The sequence below is a fragment of the Eleutherodactylus coqui genome, chromosome 8 (genome assembly GCF_035609145.1).
Source record: "Eleutherodactylus coqui strain aEleCoq1 chromosome 8, aEleCoq1.hap1, whole genome shotgun sequence".
Classification (NCBI taxonomy): domain Eukaryota; kingdom Metazoa; phylum Chordata; class Amphibia; order Anura; family Eleutherodactylidae; genus Eleutherodactylus; species Eleutherodactylus coqui.
In genome coordinates, this window is record NC_089844.1 from 55,162,256 (window position 1) to 55,189,109 (window position 26,854).

The 26,854-nt window shown below is 45.6% G+C and overlaps 1 protein-coding gene across 2 annotated transcripts in view; it reads left to right on the forward strand.

Annotated features, from left to right (window-relative positions):
• The window catches only part of KANSL1L (KAT8 regulatory NSL complex subunit 1 like), a 62,994-nt gene that overhangs the window by 33,391 nt on the left and 2,749 nt on the right, over positions 1-26,854 (forward strand). For both annotated transcript variants that reach the window (XM_066575635.1, XM_066575637.1), the window contains 11 exons: positions 5,361-5,479; positions 5,583-5,778; positions 6,551-6,713; positions 6,802-6,912; positions 9,411-9,512; positions 10,693-10,766; positions 10,882-11,030; positions 12,854-12,902; positions 15,167-15,276; positions 18,424-18,574; positions 21,865-22,096. In XM_066575635.1, the coding sequence (XP_066431732.1) occupies positions 5,361-5,479; positions 5,583-5,778; positions 6,551-6,713; positions 6,802-6,912; positions 9,411-9,512; positions 10,693-10,766; positions 10,882-11,030; positions 12,854-12,902; positions 15,167-15,276; positions 18,424-18,574; positions 21,865-22,041 (1,401 nt within the window). In that variant the 3' untranslated portion in view covers positions 22,042-22,096. The remainder of the gene's footprint in view (positions 1-5,360; positions 5,480-5,582; positions 5,779-6,550; positions 6,714-6,801; positions 6,913-9,410; positions 9,513-10,692; positions 10,767-10,881; positions 11,031-12,853; positions 12,903-15,166; positions 15,277-18,423; positions 18,575-21,864; positions 22,097-26,854) is intronic.

A 26,854-nucleotide genomic window follows, 5' to 3' on the forward strand; every position in this document is an offset into this window, starting at 1 on the left:
ACAATGCTGCACAATCGTACATGAGAATCTACGCAGGACGTTTCTGTGTAGTCTTCGCTTCACTGCTGATACGTTTGAAAGCAGGTATGTAATTTAAACCGAGGAAAATGAATCCCATTTCAATGAGCGCCATAATTCATAAATTGATGCTTGGCCGTCTCTGCAAAACCAGCACTATCCTGCCCAGCTTCTCATCTCGTGCGTATCAGCAGACAAATAACAAAAGCTAGGCTAATCTTAGTTTAACCCTTTGCGATCCAATTTTGGATACAGGGTTTCCTAGGCGGCTTTCTCTTTCTGCCATTATACAATGGCGCCATCTGCTGGCTGGAGCCAGTACTGTGGTATGGGACATACTGGAGAGGCCCCCAACAACAGAGTGGCCAGTAATCTACAGTAAGAATACCCTGCTGGACGTCTTCCGACATCGGAGCTGTACAGCCTTCAATCAGAATGTCTTTAAATGTCAGACAGTGGATTGGAAAAGGTTAAAACTCGCTGTTTGTCAGGGCTTTTTTGTCTTTTAGATTTGTTCCTTTATGCAAGTAAAGCTTTAGCTTAGTTTTATCAAAATACTAATGACCATTTGTCTGTCCGTGAGTGAGTTACATGTTCCACCCATAACCACGACAGTGACGTCATCACAGGTCCTGTAACCACACGCCTGCTGTCTGGCTCGGTGTTCGTTAATATTCCATAGCAGGGAGTTTGTAGGGGATGTAGTTTGCCCTTAATCTGCACAGGGATAAAGGAGCTGTGTTGACGTCACAGTCGTCTGATCAGGGGCAGAGCATGTAACTCGGGATGAAGGACCTGTGATAACCTCACTGTCGTGTGATCAGGGGTGGAGTATGTAACTCATTCGGGATCAAGGACCTGTCATGACGTCACTGTCATGTGATCCGGAACGGAGCATGACTGTGATGTCATCACAGGTCCTTCATCTGGAGTGCTGTGCTGCTTGTGATCCCTGTTGTATAGGATGAAGAATGTATGGAGCAGAGCTGTGTGTGTGACGTGCATGTAGCAGAGCTGTGTGGCGCATTGTGTCACCAAAAACACTGGTACTATAATTTCCTAATAATTACTAGTCATTCAATGAACAGTGGTGGCAGAAGAATATATGTTGTATTTTTCATACAAGGGGTCGTATGTGTATAATCTTGTAGATAACTACTGGACTGAATTGAAAAAGATCACACTGAGGTAATGGTGTGGGGGCTCTTTCAAAATTCGTTTTAGGCCATACGGCTACTAAAGTCACTTGCAACCTCTTTATTATACGATCCTACCAAAGGTAATTGGACATATGTTAACACTTAGTGGGGCTCCTTTGGCCCTAACACTCTGTCACTCTTCCTACTAACGTCTGATACACTTGAGCTGGTATTTCCTTCCACTCGTGGCCCGATATCGCGCTCGCCTGTGTGATCTTAGCCTCAGGGTACATGCGCCGAACGTTTTTTCTGTCCGAATTTTGGACTGAAAAATTAGTCCAAAATTCGGATGAAAATAGGCCCCATGCGTTTGGATAGGTGTTTGTACATAGGCTCTTTTTTGACTCACACCGAAAGTTAGGGTAAAAAAAAAATGCCGCATGTGCTATTCTTGTCTGATTCTGGATGAAAATAGCACTTGCATATGTGTGAGGTCCGGCACATCCGATGTCCGTGTGCTGTCTGATGCGAGTTGCGCCTTAAAACTCAGATGCAACTGTTTCAGCGTCTGTGTGCATGTACAAGGAGAAATGACATAGCTCAAGAACGGCTGTCGGTTAACCATTCACCAGCTGAATTGATTAGCTATGTGCAATGTACTGTGCCATTTGTTGCCTTTGTGCTATGCAGTGTAAGTGACTGTAGCTTCGTTTATGAACATAAGAGAACCTACTTTCCCACGATCGTCATTCCCATTTGTGTAGGTCTTTTAATGTAATGTGTAACTGAGTAAATTAATTTTTAAGCTGCTTGTCCTCATTTAACAGTCTGAGACTAGAGTTGTGAAATTGTATATTTGTTTGTAGCAAAATGGATATCCAAACGACTTACGGAATGTTTAGTCACCATTCTACAGTTTCCGTATAGGATCAAAGCATACCTCCAGTTTTTGAAAACTTGTGTTATGTCCTAGAATTAGGCCTCATGTCCACGGGGAAAATCAGATCCGCTGCAGATTCTCAATGGAGAATCTGCAGCGGGTCCCTCCTGCCCCGCGGACATGAGCGCCGAAAATAGCAATTTAAAGGCATTTACCTATCCGTAGCGGGCGGGGACGCTCTGCTCTTCCTCACGGCCGGATCTTCATTTTCGGCCGGCGGATGAATTCCTGACGCCGGCGGCACGTCGCCGGCACGTCGTCGACGTGCCGCGCGCATGCGCCGGGCACATCCGCCGAGCCGAAGCAAGGGAGATGCGGCCGTGAGGAAGAGAAGAGCTTCCCGGCCCGCTGCGGGTGAGTAAATGCTTTAAATTCCTATTTTAGGTCTCCCGAGGATCCGGACGGCTTCCATAGGCTTCAATAGAAGCCCGCGGGAGCCGTCCCCGTGGGAGACCCGCATGAAAATGGAGCATGGTCCAGATTTTTTCATGCTCCATTTTTTTTAAAATCACTTTTATTGACGATACGCGGGTATTTATGTACCCGCGGGTGGTCAATGCATCCCTATGGGGTGCGGATCCGCGTGCAGGTAATCCGCTGCGGATCCTAAATCATATTTTCCCCGTGGACATGAGCCCTTAAGGTATTTCGGAGTTTACAGAGTATCTGCCTTTTCCCCTTCAGACCGCTCCTGCTCCTTCGACTGTTCTCAGCTTCTTCCAGCAGCTCCAGACGACCCCATATAAATGCTGCATAGGGCTGCCGAAAACAGCCGACAGAGCAGAAGAGCTCCAAATGGGAAAGTGCATATTATCTTGAAATCTTCCATTATTTCTCGAGCTTTCCTGTAAAATGAACTGTCCCGCTGCTTTTATAGGAGCTCAGTTTTGGAATATGTTTTGTCAGCAAACTATTTGACTTTTTGTAAAGGCAATCGTCAGAATTGTAAATGCAGCTCTGTGTGCCGAATGAAGAGAAGGCAGAAAGCCGTTGCCAGACACCTGTGATATGGCAGCTTATCTCCTTGAAAACAAAATGATTGGAAAGTTGAAAAACAAACCACTCAGTCCTTTTCTCCCCTAACATCTGTTATCAGGGGAGAGTCAGGAGGTCTCCATATACGTTAGTTGATTGGCCAGTCCCGCTGAAACTGGCGGGTTTGGTAGAACTGTGCAAACATTTTAAGCAGTTGTGGAAAAAATTCTGCAAAGTAAGAATGCTTTCAAAAATAGAAGGGTTAATAGTTTATTTTTGTCACTTAAAGGGGTTGTCCCGCGCCGAAACGGTTTTTTTTTTTTCTTTCAAACCCCCCCCCCCCCCCCCCCGTTCGGCGCGAGACAACCCCGATGCAGGGACGTAAAAAAAAAACCGCTCAGCGCTTACCTTAATCCCCGCGCTCTGGTGACTTCTATACTTACCGGTGAAGATGGCCGCCGGGATCCTCTTCCTCCGTGGACCGCAGCTCTTCTGTGCGGTCCATTGCCGATTCTAGCCTCCTGATTGGCTGGAATCGGCACGTGACGGGGCGGAGCTACACGGAGCCGGCATTCTGCACGAGCGGCCCCATTGAAGACAAGAGAAGACCCGGACTGCGCAAGCGCGGCTAATTTGGCCATCGGAGGCCGAAAATTAGTCGGCACCATGGAGACGAGGACGCCAGCAACGGAGCAGGTAAGTAAAAAACTTTTGATAACTTCTGTATGGCTCATAATTAATGCACAATGTACATTACAAAGTGCATTAATATGGCCATACAGAAGTGTATAGACCCACTTGCTGCCGCGGGACAACCCCTTTAAGGGTGACCACCATTTGTCTTCAAAACAGCATCAGTTCTTCTAGGTACACAGGTTTTGAGAGAACTCAGCAGGGAAGTTGTCCCAAACATCTTGGAGAACCAACCGCTAGTGTTGCCCATCATGATTTGCCGGGTGATGCATTGAGATGATTTTTGGAAAATCCGATCTGGTTATCCCAACCTGATTTTTAGCAAAAAAAAAACATCTGAGAAGCAGCAGGTAGGTGTATGCATGTCCTTTTTCTATGAATGTGGCTCAGTTGTCCACAATTCTTCCATGAAGACCACTTCTGACCAAATTTCTACGAATAGTAGATAGGTGTACCTGAGTCCCACTGGTTTCTGCCAGTTCTGAGCTGATGGCACTGCTGGACATTTGATTTCGAAGGGAAGTAAGCATGATGTGTCTTTCATCTGCTGCAATGATTTCCTTGGCCGACCACTGAGTCTACCGTTCTCAACGTTGCCCGTTTCTTTATGCTTCTTCAAAAGAGCTTGAACAGTCCAACTTGAAACCCCAGTCTGCTTTGAAACCTTTGCCCGGGAGAGACCTTGCTGATGCAGTCTAACTACTTTGTGTCTTACTGCCGTGCTCAGTCTTTATGACCTGTGACATGAAACTGTCTTCCACAACCTCGCCTTTGTAGCAGAATTTAGCTGTTCCAGTATTGAGCCTCCTACACAGCTCTTTCAGTTAATGACTGTATTTCAACCTACGTATAAAAATGATCATTTTCACTTATTTGGTGTAATTGGCTAATTGTACACCTTACTCTAATGCTATTAAATTCCTGGTGACATGCAAGCGTATACAGAAGAACTGATGCTGTTTTGGTAAAGGGTGCTTACACCAAATATTGATTTAATTTAGATTTCTCTCTTGTTCATTCACTTTGAATTTTGTTAATTGCCAAAAAAAACTAGCAACACTTTTATTTTTGAAAGCATTCTTACTGTGCAGCATTTTTCCACACCTGCCTAAAACTTTTGCACAGTACTGTATATCTAACATGTATTTAATGTGTATGACCACCCTTAGATGTAGCAGCAAATTTCTCCCTTTTCCTGTGGTTTGTGGTTTTTGTTTTGTTTTTTTTTTGTTTTTTTTCTAAGCAGCATGATGGACCTCATGAAATTCATTAGTTAACTAACGTTGCAGAGCGCAATGAGTTTCTTGGATGCAGCGCTCTTTCATTTAGCTAATAGCGGGGCAGCTGTGCAGTCAATGGAGTTGGCGCTGTTCGGACAGGGAATTCCACTTTCCTGCTCCCCGAACAGAGCAGGAAACTGGAATCCCCAACGCAGGTGTGAAACCACCCTTACAACATTGAGGAAAGTTTGTCCAATGAACAGGAGCCGAGGAGCCGTTGCTACTGTGTTTCATTGCAGTAACATGGGGGGGGGGGGGGGTGAAAATGGGGCGAACTTCGTCTGTCTGTTCTCATGTACGTTGTCTTTTTTTCAGAGCGCACAGTTGACTGAAATGGTTAGCAGTCTTATTACCGCAATCCCCATCAGTTTGTCTCCTACTAGTCCCGCTAAACCCTTTGCAAGGGGAAAGATGACTACAATAGTTCCTCGTGGGTAAGGCTTAGCAATTGCATAGATTAACCGTGCCTTTTCTACCTGTTAAAGATATCAACCACTTTTGCTTTCGTTCATTGCTAAAGGATTTGCTTCTCTTTAGAACATCAAAACTACAAAAGTCAGCAGCTCCCACCGTGAATGGATTCAGCAAGCAGCAGCCAGGGAGGAAGAGGAAGCGGACCCGTAGCAAATCCTCCTCCATTCTTGGGACCAGCTCAGCCCGCACCAGACCACTGCTATTATTTCACAAGCGGAACCTATATACAATGTTTCCAGACTACACACCTTTGCATTTGGTGAGCCTTGTAGGTTTAATCAGTAGACCCTGAATACATGGTATGAGATACCTTAGGCTGGAACAAATATCTGCATACAGGGGAATGCGGTATTACATGCTGGCTATTCATTAGAATGGCCAAAAATGGCTTGGCGGGAGCTGCTCTTACTTATAGAACATATGGACAGCGGCTGTCTTCATAGCAGTGTGAATGCAGTCTCCATGAATTGCCTGCTTGTGTCAGGCAGTGACTTTTAGGAATGCAGTCCCTCTGCCAGCAATCTTGTACTCGCCTTACAAGCTAAAACTGTGAAGCTTCTGCCATTGTGCGGAGCACATTTTTCAAGCATAGTCTCTAATAGTGGGCGGATTTGTGAGCCTTTCACGTGTCTTACAAAAAATCCAGATGGAATGTAATTTTTTATTTAATTGACTACTTCATTAACTCTTATATCCATCTTGCTATACTCATATAAATATGAGAAACCCTTTTGATATGGGGGAGCTGAAGGGGGGGGAATTGTTTTTTGTATAGGGCCAACTTACTCTGCAGTGCTTTCAGGTAATTTTTTATTTATTTTTACTCATTTTACCGACCTCCAGAAGGAAGGAAGGCTGAGTCAACCTTGAGTCGGCTACCTGAACCATGCGGGGATTGAACCCGCAACCTTCAGGTCGTGAGTGAGAGCAATATACATTCAGATGCCTTATGTTTGCAGTATATTATTATAAGTCCTATTTTGTTTTTTTTGTTTTTTGTTTTTTTACATTTACTAATCTCATTGCTGCAGGCTTTACTCCCCCATCAACCACTGCATGGAAGTAATGAGTCATGGCAAACCTCAAACTACTCTACCTGGCTGAGTTGCGACAAGCCTCAGAAACCTGTGTTAGTAAAACGAGATGTATGTGAGATAGATCCAAATTTCCACCCTGTCTTATCCCTGCCTTCTGGTAAGCTCCAATATTGAATCGCGTTCGTTCCAGCGTTACATGCATTGTTTAGGTCTCACCCGTTTGACATTGTTGATTTGTCATTTAGACATTCCATTACATCTGTACTTTGAAGGTTTGCTGACGTCTAACGGTGACATTAAGGATGCCTTAACTAGCAGATTGTTCGACCCTGATGACGATGAAAATGCCCCTTATGGTATGTCTATAGATGAGTTTTTTTATATACCGTATATACCGGCGTATAAGACGACTTTTGAACCCCGAAAAATCTGCTCTGAAGTCGGGGGTCGTCTTATACGCCGGTAATACAAAAAAAAAAAGTGTAAAAAAAAAAAATCATTACTCACCTCCCCCGGCGTTCTGTCGCGCTCCGGCAGGATGTCGCTCGCTCCTCGTCCCCGGCGCAGCATTGCTTTCTGAATGCGGGGCTTGAAATCCCCGCCTCCAGAAAGCTAATACACACGCCGTCAGCCAGTTACAGCCATTCAATGACATCATTGAATGGCTGTGATTGGCTGAAGGCGCACGTGGCTTCAGCCAATCACACCCATTCAATGATGTCATTCAATAGAACGCCGGGGGAGGTGAGTAATGATTTTTTTTTTCTCCACTGTTTTACCGGCGTATAAGGTGAAAGTTGGGGGGTCGTCTTATACGCCCCGTCGCCTTATACGCCGGTATATACGGTATATATGTTTCCAGCAATGTTTGACATCACCCGTCCTATACATGAAAGTCCTTCCTTTGAGACCATGGTTTTTGCATCTAAATAGGTTCTAAATACATTTCTTCATGTAACTTTATAGCTGTCAGAGCTCCATTTTGTGGTATAATCCCCCCTACATGGTCATAGATTTAAAGGTGTTTCATGAAGACCGACCCGATGCATATCGCCTATTAGGGCATATGGACATCACCTTGCTCGGGAACCAGTATGGAACACCAGTGGCTCCCATTCTTGGGGACTCAGGTCGCTCTTGAATTACACGGACGGCCAGTCATCTGAATAGTCATGATACGGCACTACATTGCTGGCCACAGCTTTCCCTGTCAAAATCAGATTTGTGATGGAAGTGGGACCTGGGGTAATCGGCTCATCTGCCCAGCAGGCACATTTTGAAAGGGGTTATCACAGATAAGACAGCTCCTTTAAAACATAACATGCTGGCTAATAGTAGCCACCAACCAGCTCTCATCTCAATAATGATGCATTACGCAGTACCTGCCTCAAGTGGTAGCTGAATGTTACCTTTTAAATCTCTTTGCTTTTAAAGGACGTTTATTGGGTCTTTTTAGCAGCATCCGCGCTGCAGGATTACCCTGCAGGGGAGATAGAGGGATTCCCCAGCAGCGTGGATGGAGGGGTTTCGATTGCAGGGGAGATATAGGAATTCCCCAGCATTGTGGATGGAGGGGTTCCCCTGCAAGGGAGATGCAGGGAGTTCCCAGTGAAGAATGTAAGCCCTGGGGGACCCCTTCATCTCCGCAGGGCTTCTCTTCACATCTCTCTCCAGCAACACATATTTTCAGTGCTGTGATTATGGTTTTAAGCCTCTTGTTTGAAATGACACACCGGTTGGTCAAGGCCTTCTTTCAATCAATGGGCATAGTGTGCTCTAAGAGGGTTTTCTCATGAAGATTAGATGTTTGTTAAGGGTGTTTGGTGCTGACCTGCAAAAGACAATTGATCGCCATATCAGCTCAACATAGAAAGGGGTTATCTATGAAAAGAAATTCCTTTTACGCAAACCTAATTTAAGGCTCATTTACATGCACAGACAATCTTTTGCATGATAAAAAGATTGACAGTTCTAGCGATCATTTTGCATAAAGTACTAATGGGCACTAATGCCCATTAGCACTTTATCAACTTCATTTGCATGTAAGTGAACCTCCAGGAGCTGATTGCAAATCTCAGCATGTGGTTTGGACTTTGCACTCAGCTGCACTGTATTCGCACAGGCTGTGGAAGACTGTCAGCTGAATATAATGTAATCAGCTGCTCCAGTGGAGAACACAGCATGCGGTCCCTGCTATGTGTCTCAGGCTAAATGATGGATTTTATGCTCGCCTAAAAATCATCGTTTAGATGAAGAGTGAAGGATGGAAGCGTTTACACGCAATGATTATCTCTCAGAATCGTTTGAACGAATTTTGAGCGATATTCGTTGCGTGCAAATGGTGCTTTAGTGGGTTTGCATGTCAAGGACTCTCAACATATCTGCATAATTCCACATAACAATGTAAAAACGTACTTCTTATCCCTTGTGTCCCACTATTAGAAAGATGAGCTATACTCTGTCCCTTGTGAGAATAGGAAAAAAAGCAGTAAGGGATATGTTAGCTGATATTAACCCCCTCCAGCTCCTTGACGTAACACTATATCAAGGGACTCAGCTAATTTTGGCACCTTGACGTCCTATTATGTCAAGGTGATCGTACCGGCACTGTGCTCATGATCATCAGTCCCATATTGCTGCGTTCAAGCGTAAATAAATGTATTAGTTCCAGAACGTTCATATCAAAAATCTAAAAATTGTTTGTGGTCCTAAAGGCCAAAAAATTGCTCGTTATTAAGGGGTTAATAGGATAGCCTTCAACTAATGTTCACATTCAGGCAGGTCATTGTATTCAGTGTTCTAACAATTTTTTTTTCTACCTTTTGTCAAATCGTTTGTCTCGTTCTGCTTTCAGTAACTGCCAAATGGAGTAAGAGTGGCACATCAAGCATTGGGCCACAATTGGTACTTAACACGCCAAACCAAGAAGGAAGACATCGCTACATAATAGAGAATGGTAAAACTTACACTCTTGTATAGCTACCTAGTGCTCTAAAATCAGCATTGCTGCCTCCTCTTGTCCTGTCCATGTTGTGCTATCTGGTGTGTGTGTGTTACATACATACACACATATATGTGTGTTTTTGTACCATGAGAGGGTCTGGCTGAATTTTGTCTCTCGTGAACAGATGAAACTATGATTTTATGAGTTACCTAACATATATTCTGGCCAGACAATGTCAAAAGAACAGTCTTTGGCCGCTGTCTGACTAATGGACTCCTATAATAATTTTTATTTATATAGCGCCAACAGTTATCGTGTACGTTGAGAGCTTTTTCCGCATACATGATAAACCGTGTGACCCCCCCCCCCCCCCCCCCAGTCTTGGGGCTTATGCATACAGTCATACTAATACTAAGGCCAAGATTTTGCATCTTTTTGCAGTCCAGACTCACTCCCAACACTTTGCCAGACATTTGCCTGGAGGGAGTGTGGCCGTCGTGGTCCAAAACGTTTCGGTATAATCTACACCAGAAACTGGTTTAAATTATACAAATAATCTACTCTAGTTGGTAGCTGGTATAGATTTCTTTGTAGACGCAAGGACAGAACTAGATGTTACTAATGTATTAAAAGGGTGTGTACCACTTCATATATGTGCTGGCGGGGATTATATTAAAACTGAGGCTCCGGGGTTAATAAACTTCCCCCACAGTGTACGGCAATGAATAGGTGCTGGACAGGCTCTGCTGTGGGCCCTAGCATTGATATTAGTTACATCCCTATTGTAAACCTTGTACCCACTAATACACCAATACATTACAACCTCAAGATTCAGCAGGAGACATCTACATGTAGTTGGCCACAGATGGAAAGTGAACTTACTGGTCCTTGTCATCCTAGGAACCAATTAAATGGGTTGTTCCACCAATAGACGTTAGCTCCTATCCACAAGGTAGCTGATAATTTGCAGATCAGTGGGGATCCAACTGCTGGGACTCCCACTGATCTCCAGAAAGGGGGTATGATGTACCCAGAAATAAAGAGAGCGTGACCCTCACCGATCTGCTGATTGTCCTCCATCCACAAGTTATCCCGCGGGTAGGAGATAACGTATATTGGTTGGACAGCTCCTATATGATAACACTGGCATCCTATAAGGAGAAGCATAAATGTAATGGATTTTCTGTTTCAGATACTCGCCCCGTCCATGTTACCCAAGATGATGATCCCAATGTCACCCCCATTTCTCAAAAAAACTCTATGCAGGTATTTAAATAGACACAAATATTTGCATATATGAATGTGTATATGCAATATAATGATTAGAAAATATAATAACTAGTTTTTTACTTTTTCTTCTCTTTTTGCGGTTCCGATTCAGACACCGAACCCAAGTATTGTACTAAGTGCAGCAAGACGCAGAGTGAGGAGTGAAAGCTCCTATGACATTGACAACATTGTCATTCCCATGAACCTGATTGCACCATCTAAATTAGAGAAACTGCAGTACAAAGAAATTCTCACCCCAAGGTATCGTTCAGCATACTGCTTTGCTCCCATTATAGGCATTCGTGTTGGGCCTGTGTACACAACTGAATTTGAGCTTCATATGATGCAAAGCCCATCTTCAGTGATATTGTGTTTCTATATACCAAAAGTCACGGTACAAGAACTACTCTCACAAGTGGACAGAACATGTCTGGAGGGATGTTGAGGCATGCTTTCTGTAGTATTTGTAGATTAAGGATCTAGTGTACAAGTGGATTTGTCCACTACATCCCATAAATGCTTGATTGGGATCACGTCGGACAAATGTGCAGGCCACACCATTCGTTGGAACTTACCAGAATGTTCCTCGAACCATTCTGGACAACTTGGGCCAGATGGCACGGTGCATTATCTTGCTGGATTATGCCATCATTTTGGAGACACATGAAGGGCTGTAAATGGTCACCAAGCAGTGAAATGTAGCAAGTACTGGTTTAGATGGACCAGTGAACCCAACCCTTGTCATGTGAACACCCTCAACACCATTATGGAAGCAGCACCAGCCTGCATAATGCCTTGCCAACTGGGGTCCATGGCTTCACGGGATCTGAGCTACACACAAACCCTAACATCAACTCAAAACAGTTGGTACCATGACTCATCAGACCAGGCCACATTTCCAGACCTCTAGGGTCTAGTTAGCAACCTCATGAGCCCAGATTTGTCTCTGTGTCTAGTGTTAACAGAGGCACTGTCGTGGGTCTTCTGCTTCCATATTCCATGGAAGCTAAAGAATGCTATACTGACCTCAATTATATATGTGTGAGGGCCTCCTCCATTGAATGTGAATGTCATTTGTGATGTTTGTCTGTTCGCATGGACAATTCAAGCCAAACACAGCCAGTCTCGATCATTAAACACTAGTGGGCGTTCAATATGGGTGGTAATGTCCTCTTCCGAGGTAATCCTGGTACACATGTGACATTTGTGATTGAGGAATATTAAATCACTCACAACTTTGGAAATGGAATGTCCCATCTGTCTAGCACCCACTAGAATATTCGAACACCGATAATTCATGTCGCTGTGGAGACTTGCAGACGAAAAAGGAACCCCCTGGCCGACCGGCTGTGTCTTATGACCAAACAGCGCCAGGCAGACCCTATTGACTATAATGGGGTCCGTTCGCCTTCCGCTCAGCTACCCGGCTTTTAGCAGGTAGAAAAAGTGCTGAATGCAGCACTTTTTATTCCGGTATTTTGTGTCAGATTTGCAACCGGAGGTTCCAATGCAGATGTGAAACCACCCTACCCTAGTGACATACTGGCAGAACTGGATGGACATATGTATCTTCACAAGGCTGAAAAAGATATATGTTCATCCAGTTCAGCCTGTCTGGTTGCAGGAGTATACATAACCAGTATATGGCAGTATATGAGATTCTCCAATGCTTCACGTCTCCTGAACAACCAACAGATCAAATCCTTATCAAAATATGAAGTAACACTATGTATGTTTGGGTGCTTTCACATCTGTGTTCCGCTTTCCTGCTCCATTCGGGGAGCAGGAAAGGGGAATCCCTCCTGGCTGAACGGCTCCATCTTAGGACGGAACTGAATTGCAGCAGGTGAACTACATTGCCTATTATTGGGTCTGTCTGCTTTCCGCCCAACTTTTGGACTAAAGAAAAAGCGCTGCCTGCAATGCCTTTACTTCTGGCATTTTGAGCCGGATATGTGACGGAAACTCTGGCTGGAGAGTCCAACGCCGATGTGAAACCGGCCTTTGTCCGTTATGGAGCACTAAGAGCAGGAGAGTTTGTATATTAAATAATGTTCCTTATAATAACTCTGGTTCTCTTGCAGTTGGAAGGAAGTTGCGCTGGAACCGCTAAAGCCGTCTCTGCCAGAAGAGGTTAGTTTTATCTTTCATGATCTCAAGTTTATTAACACGGAGTACAAACATCTAACATAAGCTTGTACCGTGTCTGCTCCATGCCAACCGCCATGCTTTACTCCATATAATCTCAGCTGTTTGCTAGAGATTGTAAAATACTAATGGTGACAACAGCATGGAAAAATAGGGAAAATTACTGTAATCTGGCATCAGTAGTCTTCTCAGCGTGTCCTGTCCTGGTTTTTAATATGATCTGCATAATTAGAGTTAAATAATTGAGTGCTTAATTGAGAAAATCAATGGCTGTTCTACTTTAAGGATGTGGCCCTTTTTTTCCACTTTTAGTTTTTTCTTCCTTGAGAGCGCCTATAGTTTCTATTGGTATCATTTTGGAATTAATATGACTTTTTTGATCACTTTTTATTGCATTTTTGTAGGGAACTATAAATTGGAGAGTGTGGCAGAGGTTTTGTTTTGGTTTTTTTAATTTAAAGCCTGTAATGTCTAGATACCTTGTAAAAGTGACGTTTAGCCTTTTCCAATCCAATTTTGGATTCAGGGTTAATAATAATAATCTTTATTTGTATAGCGCCAACTTATTCCGCAGCGCTTAAGGGTTTTCTAAAAGGCTTTCTCTTTTTGCTGTTATACAATGGTGCCATCTGCTGGCTAGCGTGTGTGCGCTAGAGAGGCTCCGACAGCAGAGTGGCTCACAATACACAGTAAGAATACCCTGTCGGGCGTCTTCTGACATTGGAGCTGTACAAACTTCAATGAGAATATAGGAAGATGTCAGACAGTGGATTGGAAAGGGTTAACTCTTCTCATGCAGTGTAGTAATGAATCCTGAATGGCGTCGTAGGCGGGCGCAGCAGCCCAGGGTCCCTTCAAATCACTGGACATTCTCTCTGTGATTCAACGATTGATGTGGATGACCTCTCCTACATCATCCAGATGGTCCAGGCCTGCCTGCTGTATGTGGGGTTCGTTACCATATAGTGTGGGAATCTTTAAACCTCACTTCTACAAGTTATCTGGGCAACATGGGCTTTAATAGAAAAAACACAACTTATGGCCACACTCTCTAATGTATGATTTCCTACAAGCCATTGGCGTCACCAACTCCAAGCCAGTGCCAGGCTCCCTTTAACCCTTTCCAATCCACTGTCTGACCTCTGAAGACATTATGATTTACGGCTGTACAGTTCCAATGTTGCAAGACATCTGTCGGGGTTCTCTTACTGTATATTGCCAGTCTCTCTGCTGTTGGAGCCTATCCAACATGTCATGTCATGTCATGTCATGCAGTACTGGCTTTAGCCAGCATATAGCGCCATTATGTAATGGCAGAAAAAGAGTAAGCCCCCTAGGAAAACCATATACAAATTGGATTGGAAAGGGTTAAAGTTTTTTTTCAAACTCTTCTTGTTCAGATGCCATCGCAGTTAGGCCTCCCTCAAACAGGCGCTTGTTTCCACGATTAATGGGGCATTTTTAGCGCCGCGCTAATTCCCGGTAGAATGCTTCCCTTGATTTCAATGAAGCCTCTGAGCTAGCTGCTCGATATTTTTTTTTTTTTTTGAGTGGAGTCTGTTCTATTTTTCGGCATTTAGCGCACCTCATCAATGATGATTTGCTCTAATCCCAGCTGTCGGCCCATAGCTGCTCTGTCAGCATCTTTTCTGTACTGTGGATGAATCCGTCGCACATGTGCAGTACAGATTTTTCCTTTTCCCACAGCACCACTAGGCGACAACATGGAATCCGCAGCCTGTCCGTAATGTTCATTACGGACGGGCTGCGAGTCGAATGACTTCCATGGAAAACATCCGCGGGGAAAATGGAGCATGCTGCGATATATATATATATATTTTTTTCCCTCAACTTGCAGAAACCGCAAGTGTGAAGGAAGAATCAATTTCCCATAGCATGCTATGGGAACTATTTGCTGCGGATCAGCGGTGTGGATTCCCGCCCCGGCTTCTGCAGCAAGTATCCGCCCGTGGGCAGGAGGCCTTACACTTCAGGTTTTCTTCACAATGTTTAATATTTTCAATTTTCCATTTTGTCATGGAATAGAGAAACAAAAATAATCGTGTGCCACATCTGTCATATGACGGGCACCAATGGCACCTACTGACGATAAAGGGTTCTCTTCAGTTACTGCCATTTTATGGCACTTATCACAGGCTGGATGGAACCTCCAAGTGAAGGTGTAACTAAAGCCTTACAGACACAAGCTACATTTCTAATACATTTATTAAATTCATCACCTTTTTTAGCTGGAAGATCTCTCCGATGAGGCGTTTCTGATCCGACATCAGCAATATGAACAAACCGAAAGGGTTCGCTGGTCATTTTGGGAACAGAACAAATGGCCAAAAAGGAGCAGGTTAGTTGTCTAAAGAAACTGTTGAAAATCTTAAGTGAAAAAAAGACTATTTCTGTCCTTACATTAAGAAATTGGAAAACCGTATTAAAGGAATTGTACAGGATTAGAAAACATGGCTGCTTTCTTTCAGAAACGCCACACCTGTCCATGGGTTGTCGGATAGGTTGTAGGTGAAGCTACGCTATCAGACACAGTATTGGGGTATTGTTGCCTTTGTGTTACTAGAACAGGTGGAATTTCTAATTTAATTATGTCTTCTCCATGGTGAGAGAGACGAAGGACTCCTCTGGTGGTCTATCTTTCTCCCCAAGAACAAAAGAATTGAGCAAGTTTAAAGGGGTTGTCTCGAGGAAGCAGTGGACTTTTTTTTTTGCCCAGTCCCCCTTATTAAGCATACATTACTAAGCACCTGTGTAAATGACTTTTCTAGCCGGTTTCTACTTACAGTTCCAGCGTTTCAGCAACTTATAAAAAGTTTCCCCAAGATGGCCGCCGGCTCTTTTCCCGTCGCTTGCTGTAGCCCGACGTGCGCGTTCCCGAGACGCTACCAGCTGTGTCTCCCTGACAACCAGACGCCCCGCAGCCGCCGACCAGACCCACCGCGGCCGCCGACCACGGCACACGCTCTTGGGCCACAGTCACCCACCGCCAGGCAGCAGGTAACCGGCGCTAGGCGCCGGCTCCCCCGCGCTAGGCCACAGCGGTAGACTCCGTGGCCACAGTGGCAGTCCGTCACTCGTCACCCCCGTCAGTCCGTCACCCATCACTTACCTGGGCGGCTGGGCGGCTCGGCTGGGCGGCTCTGCACCTTCCTCTAAGAGAGGATGGTAGCAGAATGGCCGCTCCAGCGCGCTCCCGAGAAGTTACAGCTCGTCTGCGCATGCGCAGAAGAGCTGTAGCGGCGAGCACACTGAAGCGGCTCGTGCTCAGAGCAGAAGACCGGACTGCGCAAGCGCGTCTAAAAAAGCAAACCGCCAGCGAATTTAGACGGAACCATGGAGACGAGGACGCTAGCAACGGAGCAGGTAAGTGAATAACTTCTGTATGGCTCATATTTAATGCACGATGTATATTACAAAGTGCATTAATATGGCCATACAGAAGTGTATAACCCCACTTGATTTCGCGAGACAACCCCTTTAAGGCCTCATGTCCATGGACAGCTTGGATACCGCATGCAGGAGCCCACAGCTGAGGACTCTGCGTACCTGTCCAGGTGTTCTTCTTTTTGTACTGTGGATGTGTGAGGATGTGCCGCGTAATCAATTGTCATTTGCGAACAGGCCACGGATCATACGGCTTCCATTGACTTCAATGGAAGCTGTCCGCACGAAATCCGCACTAAAATGCAGCATGCTGCGATTTGTTTCCCAATCTTTCACTGTTCGGCTGAAAGACTGTTTTCAGTTCAGCTTGAAAACCTTGGTTCAGCAGAACAGCTGATAAGCAGGACCACACGCTGTGCTCTGCCCGGGGAGAGCTGATTACAGCTGATAACATTATTACAGCTGGTCTCCGTTTTCAGCGGCCGCAGCAGAACAGCTGAAAAGCAGGACCACACACTGTCTGCTGTCCAGGATGCTGAATTCTCAGTGAGGAGTGAGCCCATGGCTGAACAATGGAGCTAATTACAAAGCTCAGACCTCCTGCTGAGTTCTGTAACAGCTCCCAGAAGCTCATTTGCATGCAAATGAAGTTAATAAAGTACTAATAGCAATTAGTACTTTATGTAATACATGCCATGTACCATGTAGCACAGCTTTGTGGTGCATTGCACCACCAGACATACTGGTACTATCATTTCCTAATAATTACTAGTCCTTAGAAATAAGGCTTTGATACCCAACTCGTATCTTAGATGTTAGGTGCTGACTGCAAATTACCCTAGAGCATAGGGCCTGTTACCCCTCCAGCCAGACTCAGACTAGATCAGCATTCTGTCTTACCCTAGCAGGCAAGTATTGATGAAAAGTATATACTTGCTATAAATGGCAACTAAGCCTGGCTGACAGCTGAGAAAATGGAGCTGCAATAGCTCACTATCTTTTAACTCCGCTCACTTGCTATGATCAGGCTGATAAATGTTGTTCGGCGAACTGGACCTGTATTGTGACTTCCAAAAATTCATCTAACCCACGATGTAAGACGTTGATGTACTATGTCCTAGACTCTTCAAAACTTTGGATTAGTCGGTTGGACCAGTTTAAGCATCATCATTTTTCCGGTTGTTTGCTCTATTTCTAAACATTTAGGAATAAAAGTTGGGTTTTAGTTACGTTTGTCCCTGTGACAGGACTTCTTATAGAGTTGTGAACCTTCTAAGCCCTCTGTGATCTCATTCAGATGAATGGATTCATTTTACATGCGAGTTCCTGCTGACAACAAATGATTTTTGGGGCCACATTAAAGATGGAATCCCCCGACAAAGCAGTGTTTGCTCGTTTGCTTTTGATCGCTGGCACTTGCACATTTCAGTGATTGGGTGAAAGAATGGGGTGAAGGTTTGTTCCCGATCCTCGACCTGCTTAAAGCGTCACTGGGTGATCCAAAGTGGCAGCAAAAATTGCTGTATAGTGGCAAGATATTTAATCGCAGGAAAGTTAAGATGTGCCCAATGGTCTCCCTCTCTGATACAGTTTCTCATTCCTTCCTTCATACACACTGCTCCCCATGCCCCCTCTTATCACTTCTTATGCCCCCCAACCCCACAGCTGGCTAGCCATGGACTTGAGCTCTCACTTCCCTTGCCCTCTCCCATACACAGACTGTTGCATATGCCCCCCTAGACTGCTTGTCATGCCCCCCTTAGATGCAGCTTCAACTACAGCGGGAAGCTGAGTGCTGATTCTCAGTTTTCTGTTTCTTTGCCTGATCTCTATCCCATCCTTGCACGGATCTCCATGAACCGCAGCTGCACCCTTCATGCATGCGCTACCCCATCTCAGGCCAGAGCTCAGGAAGTCTAGATGGGAGCAGACTGCCCCTCAGTAAGGGATTTTAAGCTGCCACTCAACAGGAACAACAGCTACATAGCATGCCCATTTTGGTGAGAGATCATGAGTGACACTAATCAAATCATCATGACTGTTGCTGTTTTGCACCATGTTGTCCAATGTGCGGCTTGTTTTATGATAATTTTCTCTTCAGATCTTCAGGCCAATGCCTGGGAAGTGTCCTACTATGTACGGACGACAGCTGTAGCCCAAATTCTGTATCGCCTGTTTCTTGGGACACACCGCCCCCTGGTGGCTCTACTTCACAAAGCCTACAGTCTGCAGCTGATTTTCAGCAAGGGAAGGTAAAGCATTAAATCTCATATATAAGGGACTTTAGACATATCTGTATGAGTTATAAAATGCAGCTCTACTGGGGGGAGGGGGGGGGTGTATATTTTTCAAGAGTATGTTGTTAAAAAATTGTAGAGGCACCAGCCAACTCCTTATAGGTACAAATGTGTTAAACAAAAGCAGGGGTACTTACTCATCCTTTGCCCCTGTGATCAGCGCTGCAGCTGTGTGGTCCTCTCAGTCTTGGTTCTAAACCACCTACCGCCTGACTGCTGCCATTCTCCTGGCACCATGTGTGTGCCAAATGGGCACCTGCCCACTGCAACCTGATATGCCGTAGCAGTTAATAATCAGAAGGACCGCAGCGCTGGATAATCGGGGCTAAGGATGGGTAAATGCCACTGCTTTTCTTATGTTAGCACATTTGCATCTATAATTTTAAAAAAAATCGTCCTACAACCAGACAACCCCTTTAACCCATCGCATTGAATGGCTCTGATTGGTTCATCGAGTGCTGCATTGATTGGCTGAGTTGCGGCACTCGAAAACCAATCAGAGCCAGTGCTTTCTGGAGGCAGGATTTATGAACCCCCTAACCAGGAAGCAGCGGCTGAATGCTGCAAACAACTCCTTAGACTACTCCTTCAGTTTCTCCATGCTCACATTGCAGACAGGAGGATTCGATCTTTCAGTTTGAAATCTAAGGGTGGACACCCACTGGCGATATTTTCTTTCTTGCGCTGCGAGAGCGCGGGAAAACTCTCGCCTCACAGCGCAAGAAAGATGCTGAAATAGAACCGGCATATCGCCAGTGTTTTCAATTGGGCCAGCGGCAGCAGCGCTAGCCCCATTGAAAACATAGGGAGAATACCACAGACTTTTGCCACAGCTGTTGCAGGAGTTTCCTTCATCCCCGCGGGGATGAAAGAATCCTCTGCCACAGCTGTGGCAGAAGTGCAGAATGATATCCCCGAAGCCCTTCCCCGAAAATCACACTGCAGGGTTTGCTACAACCACTGCTTTCAATGGGACTGGCAGCAGCGCTGATCGCATTGAAAGCAATGGGATACCATGCTGCACTTCTGCCACAGCTTCGGCAGAGGATTCCTTCATCCCCGCGATCCCTGCGGGGATGAAGGAAACTCCTGCCACAGCTGTGGCAGAAGTCTGCGGCATTCTCAATGTCTTTTCAATGGGGCTAGCGCTGCTGCCGCTGGCCCCATTGAAAAGACTGGCGATATCCTGGCGTGCTGTTTTTTTTTCTCGCACTGCGCTGCGAGACTTTTCACTTACTCTCGCAGCGCAGTGAAGAAAAAAACGCCAGTAATTTCAGTCAAAAAGTGAAACTTGCATTTAATATAATGATTCAGCCCTACATGTATATCTGGCTGATTGCACCGTTTAGCATCATCCAGGTTTATGTCTGATTCTTCTCAACGCATTGTCTTCTGCGCTACTGGTTGACTCTCCTCCATCCACAGAACATGAGACTAATCCTGCCAAAATCCATAATTTAATATGTTTGGTCAAATTAAATACTTAAAGTATAAAAATAATAAACTTTGTTAATTAACCCCTTTAGTATAAATACATAGTAACCATCTCACCGCTGTCAGACATCATGAGTCCATAGTGATGAAGATACCCCAGAAACGGACTGATTGCTCCTCAAAAATTGTATAACAGTTCTCCAAGAAAAATGGCTTTTATTACATTAAGATACAAACCATGTGGAGGAATAAAGTATGAACACAAGAGGGACCCACTTACGCGTTTTGAGCCAATGTATGCCGACTTAAGTTTTTCGAAGTGCGGTTATACAATTTTTAGGGAAATCACTCTCCTTATCAATTCCACACAATTTCTATGAGAAGAACAGTGGGAAGAGGTAGTGTGAGAGCGGAATTGGTGCCTTCCAAAGCCAGGAAGCCTGCTGCACATGTAGGCTGTGTGCTTCCATTGCATACAGGTTGTGCTCCATTGTGATGTATTTGCTTCTACAGGAGAATGCCGTTCCTCCCTGAGCTACCATATAGCAACAAGCAGACCCTAGACCACTCTAAGTGCCCATGTGCATCACTTTCCTGAGGACATGAACTGTACGTTTGTTATCCTGTGCCCTGTATTAGTCTTCCTTGAGGTCCATTTACACGGGACGGGCTGTCGGGCGTCCAGTGATGCTCACTCTTGCGCTGTAACACAGGAGCGAGTATCGCTCAAAGCGCTGCCAGCATGGAGACGGAGCGTTCTTCGTCATCCGCCACCATTCACTGTAGGCAGACAATCGTTCAGAAGTGAATGACTGCAGTTAACACTGAGCGTCATGTCAATTGGTTTTCTGTATGCATTTAAATGGGACGATTAGCGTTCAAATTCCCGCGGGAGTTTGAACGATGATCGTTCCATGTAAAAGGGCCATTATAAAAAATGTCAAACACTGGCCTCCTACAAGACATAGGTTCATTATTTTCAGCCCCCTGCTAGCTCCTGTAGAATGTTAAAGCACAAAGGATGGCCACAGGAGAGTTAAATGGATCATATTGCCGATTTCATAACTTCTCTCTTTAGTTCCGTTCACATCTGCGGCTGGAGCCTCTGTCCCTGGTGCAAAATCATGGATACAATATTTTGTCTGGCCGGATGATGGAAGCCCAACAGACCCGGCTATAGTCACTGAGGTCTGTCTGGTGGTTTTCATGCCAGTTAAATGCTGCTGTTAATGTTAATTGGCTCCTATAAGTGTGCCTGCACCCATGGGGATCATTGGCTGCTGACTGTTTACAACAGTAAGGCTGCGGGGTCTAAAGGTCCATTTAAACACACATCTCATCGCCCAAAATTCGTCAGGAACTGACAGTTTTGAGCAATCATTGTGCATTAGCTACTAATGGGCTAATCAGCCCATTACTATCTTCATTTGCATGTATTTAAAGAACAGTGGGTGGTCTGTTCTCTAAATACATCGCTATTGTTCTCCAACGGGACACCTGCTGAACCAATGTTATTAGCGCTGCCCAAAGAGAACTCAGCGTGCGGTCCATCTCATCAAGGACAGATTTTAAGCTGAGCTGAACTCAGCGATGGACAAAAAGTACACGATGGGCACACATTTACACACGATTATCGCTCAGATGGCTTTGAGCGATAATTGTTGTCTGCTTCTGGGAGAATGAGATTTTAATGAAAATGTTGTCCACAGAGCTTTACCCCTGGAAGTCTATAAACCACCCGTTGGGTAAGAAGGGTTTTTATATATCCTATTACCAGAAACATTGATGCTTATGTCATGTTTGTCTTCCAGGCAAAACAATGGAAACGTAGAACATTTCCTCTAACCGAAGAAGCGGCTGCGGGTTTAAAGGATGCACAAACTATAACAGAAGACTCCTCTTGTTCCCCCACAATACAGCCGACCCCAGACCTTGAGGACAGAGTTGTGAACCGCCTTCATTCCAGCTGTGACAAGGAGAATAGGTGACTAAGCATTCTCCGCTGATACTCAGACTAGCCTGATGCGCTGGAAGATGAACGAGGTACATACAGAAGTGATGTAGTAAGTCAGTACATGTGGTGCGCCGAATGTCTGATAACTAAATAGTACACTGTGAAATGTTTTAGGACTTTACAAAAAAAACTTTTATAATGTGCCTTTTTTAAGAAAGAGCTCGAAGCCTGATTTGCGCACATATCCAATAACTGCTGTTAGGGGAGAGTTGGGACACCCCAATGCATGTTTGTCAGTCACCTCTCATCTGTGGCATGAGCACATTTAGCCGTAACGGGTGCTTTTTATTTGCATGGTTGCAGCTTTCTCCAACAATATCAAGTAATCACTGGCATTTCAGGAGCAGATTTAGGCCAATTTCACAGGACCACACACTGGCTGCTGTCGAGCACGATATTGGCCCGTGAAACTCGGTCCGATATTGTGCTTAGGAACATACAATTTCCCCGCAGATGCGAGGCATTTAACCCAAAATAGGGAAGTAGCGATCCTCCAGCACCAATGAAAGCTGCGCTGGACCATCAGCAACCGTTTACCATTGTTTTTAATTGGAACCCTCACATTGCCCTCGCGTGCAACTCACCCACCCCACACTGTTTTTGCCGACCCCATTGAAAACAATGGGCGAGGCATTCCGAGGAAATGCTCAAACATAGGACATGCCACAATATTGTTTTTTTCCTGGCGGTGGCCTAATCGCTCAGGTGTATGACCCCATTCAAAAGAACAGGGTTCATATTAGCCTTGCAACGCACAAATCTTGCATGATTTTCTCGACCGTGAGAAAGCAGCCTTACTAAGCCCCCTAAAAGGCCGTCGTATTAGCACAGGTTTTTGGGAAGAAAAAGTCATGCAAGAATGATAAAAGTAATCCTCCTCTCTACTACTTATTAGAATGATCGTTACCCTCTGAGTCAAGATCTGGCCTTTTCCAAAAGTTTGCAATATGACTAGGGTTGTAAACTACACTGGAATATCCATGCACATACAGCAGTTCTGGAGTTCTTGCCATGCAGTACCATCAGGGCAGCTTCTGCAGCAGGACAACGACCCCAAACATACAGCCAATGTCATTAAAAAACAACTTCAGCATAAAGAGCAAGGAGTCCTAGAAGTGCTGATATGGCCTCCACTGAGCCCTGATCAACATGGAGTCTGTACAAGATTACAGGAGGATTTTAGAAGCACTCTTACTTTGGAAAAGTTTGTCAGATATGGGGAAAAAAAAATAGATTATACCTACCCGATAATCGGGTTTCCAGTAGTCTCCACGACAGCACCAATTGAGATTGCCTCCTCCTGATAGGACAGGATCACACTGAGAGGTTAAAAGCTCCCCCCCTTCCCCACTTCCCTCAGTGGATTCTAACGAATTGCCGGGGTAGGAGCTCAACTTAAATTTTTTCCCCTCACTATTTATTTTTTTTTTTAACAATTTCTTTACTACATTCTTAGGGGGGGAAGGTACGGGTGCTGTCATGGAGACTACTGGAAACCTGATTATCGGGTAGGTATAATCTATTTTTTTCCCCAGTCGTCTCCACGACAGCACCAATTGAGATGTACCAACTAAAGTTTTTCCCTAGGGTGGGATTGCTGCCGAGAGGACTTTGCGGCCGAAGGCCATGTCCTCGTCCTGCTGCACTTTTACCCTATAGTTTTTAATGAACGTGTGGGGTTTCTTCCAGACTGCGGCCTTGCATATCTGCTCGACCGAGGCTGAGCTATGTTCGGCCCATGAAGATGCCACTGCCCTTGTAGAATGGGCTTTAAGAGCTAAAGGGATTTCCTTCCCGAGGGCTTTATAGGACTCTATGATGGCCAGGCGGATCCACCTGGCTATGGAGCTTTTTGCTGCTTTGTTCCCTTTATTTGGGCCACTGAACTGGATGAACAAGTTGTCTTCCCGTCTCCAGTGGCTTGTCGCATCTATGTAGCCTAGGACTGCTCTCCTAACGTCCAGGCAGCTTAGGGTTTTTTCTTCCTCGTTTTTAGGTTTACTAAAAAATGAGGGGATTATTATGTCTTGGGACCTATGAAAGTGTGATACTACTTTTGGCATAAAAGCAGGGTCCATTTTAAATACTAATTTGGTGTGCGAGATTTTCAGGAACGGGTGGCGAATGGACAAGGCCTGCAGCTCACTATCCCGCCTTGCCGAGGTGATGGCTACTAAGAAAATGGTCTTGATCGTAAGCATTTTTATGGGTAACGCTTCGATCGGCTCGAATGGTACCGCTGTCATGGCCCTTAGAGCCCAATTAAGGTTCCAGTCTGGAAAAAGATTTATGGGCCTAGGCCGTAATCTAGCTGCTGCTGTTAGGAACCTGTTGACCCATCTGTTGTCTGCGAACTTTGTGTCACATATGGCGCTAAGGGCTGCGACCTGGACCTTCAGGGTGCTTGGAGAGAGGCCCATCTCTAGGCCCTCCTGCAAGAACTCTAAGATTAGAGGGATGTCCGTGATAGAATCCCCAGGATCCCTTCCCTGTCTCCATGAGGAGAACCTTCTCCAAACTTTCTGGTAGATGAGGTGTGTCGTCTTTTTCCTGCTGGACATTAACGTTTCTACTACTCTCTCTGAGAATCCCTTCCCTCTTAGTGAGGATTCCTCAAGAGCCATGCTGTTAAGTGAAGCTTGTCTAGGCCCGGGTGGTTCAGTGGCACCTGCGATAGAAGATCTGTCCAGGTAGGCAAGGTGACTGGGTCCTGGACGCTCAATGTTGCTAGAAGACCGAACCAACTTCTCTTGGGCCAGAAGGGGGTCACCAGGATTAGCGTGCATACCTGGGTTCTGAAATGTTGTAAGTCTTGGCCTAAGGCGTCTACTGCTGTCGGATGATCTCCTGGCCGGAGGGAGAAGTTACTTTGGCGTTCTCCCTGGTTGCGAACAGATCCAATTGTGGGGTCCCCCACCGGTTGGTCAGGATTCTGAATGCCTCCAGGGAGAGAGACCATTCTCCTGGGTCTATTTGCCTCCTGCTTAGGAAGTCCGCTTTTTGGTTTAGCGTCCCCTTCAAGTGGGTTGCCGTGATCGAGAGGATCCGGCCCTCTGCCCAGTGGAAAATTTTCTGCATGATTTTTTTGCAGGGCGGGAGACCTTCTGCCCCCTTGGTGTCGTATATGTGCGACCGCGGTGATATTGTCTGACAGTATCTTTATATGCTGGTTCCGTAGCAAGTTCCCTAACTGCTGTAGGACCTGCCATACGGCCTGTAGTTCCCTGTATTTTGAGGACTGTTCTTTTGTCCTTTGAGGCCATGGGCCCTGAAAGAACTGGTTCCCCACATGCGCTCCCCATCCCCAGGCGCTTGCGTCCGTTGTGATGTGAGTGGCTGGGTTTTGTAGCCAATGAACCCCTCTCTGCAGGTTCGCTGGGGATGTCCACCAATGCAGGGATGTTTATTCTTGTCCCTAGAGAGGACTGTCTTTTGTCCCACGTGGATAGGACTGAGGCTTGCAGAGCTCTGGTGTGAGCCTAGGCCCATGCTACTCCTGGAATGCATGACGTCAAGCTTCCCAGCAGAGACATGGCTTCCCGAATTGTGCATGATCGTCTCCGTATGAAGGTTTTGACTAGCCGTCGGATTTTTTGTATTTTTTGCTCGGGTAGGCAGGAGCATTGCGATTCTGAGTTGAGCGTTATGCCCAAAAACGTCTTTTTCTTGTCGGGATTTAAGCTGGATTTTTCCCAGGGACTGGAGAAGTATTAGCACTATCCCCAGGTGTTTCGTTAGGAGTTCTCTGGACTCTGCTATTATTAAAATATCGTCCAGGTAGGGTATTATTAGGACCGACTTTTTCCTCAGGTAGGCGGCTACTTCTGCCATAATTTTGGTGAAAATTCTGGGTGCTAAGGAGATCCCGAAAGGCAGGCATCTGAATTGATGGTGCTCTATTCCTTTGCCCATATCTACTGCAAACCTTAGGTATTTCTGGGAGCCCTCGTGGATCGGTACGTGGAAATAAGCATCCTTTAAATCCCCAAAGGAGCCTACATGGCTTCCATCGATCAACTTTATCGTGGAGATGGACTCCATTTTGAATTTTCTGTATCTGACGCAGGTGTTCAGAGGTTTCAGATTCACTATCATCCTCTGTTTCCCACAGGGTTTCCCTACTAGGAAGAGCCTGGAATAATGGCCCTGGGTTTCCTCGTTTCGTGGTACGGGGAATATTGCGTTTAGTTGTTGCAGGTCCCGAACGCTTTGCCTTAGTAGGTGTAATTGTTGCCCTGAGCCTCCTGTGATAACGAATTTCCTTCTGGGGAGGGACACCAGCTCTATCCGGTATCCCTGCTGTAAGATCTTTGGGATCCATGGGCCTTCGCAAATCGCGGCCCATTGATCCACAAAGCTCCCCAGCCTTGCCCCTACGGGGATGGCGTCAGGGTCTCTGCTTTGGCTCCCCCTGGTGGGGGTTAAAGAGGATATTCCTTCCTCTGCCCCCCTTGGGGTAACTCCAGCGTCCTGTCTTGCCCTTGCCTCGGTAGGCCTCGGGCTGTTGCACTGGGGCCCGGAAGAAGGTCTTCCCTCTCCGTGGCTTTTCTTCTGGGAATCCCTTCTTTTTGTCGTCCGCCTTCTCTAGGATCTTGTCTAAGTCCGGTCCAAACAAAAACTGGCCGTAGAACGGGAGGGCGCATAGCTTATTTATGGAGGCTAGGTCGCCTGACCACCATTTCAGCCATAACACTCTTCTGGCTGAGTTAGACCGGGCTGTAGCTTTTGCCGAGAGTTTAACAGTTTCGGCCGCGGCATCCGCCAGGAAATTTGTTGCCATACGCAGG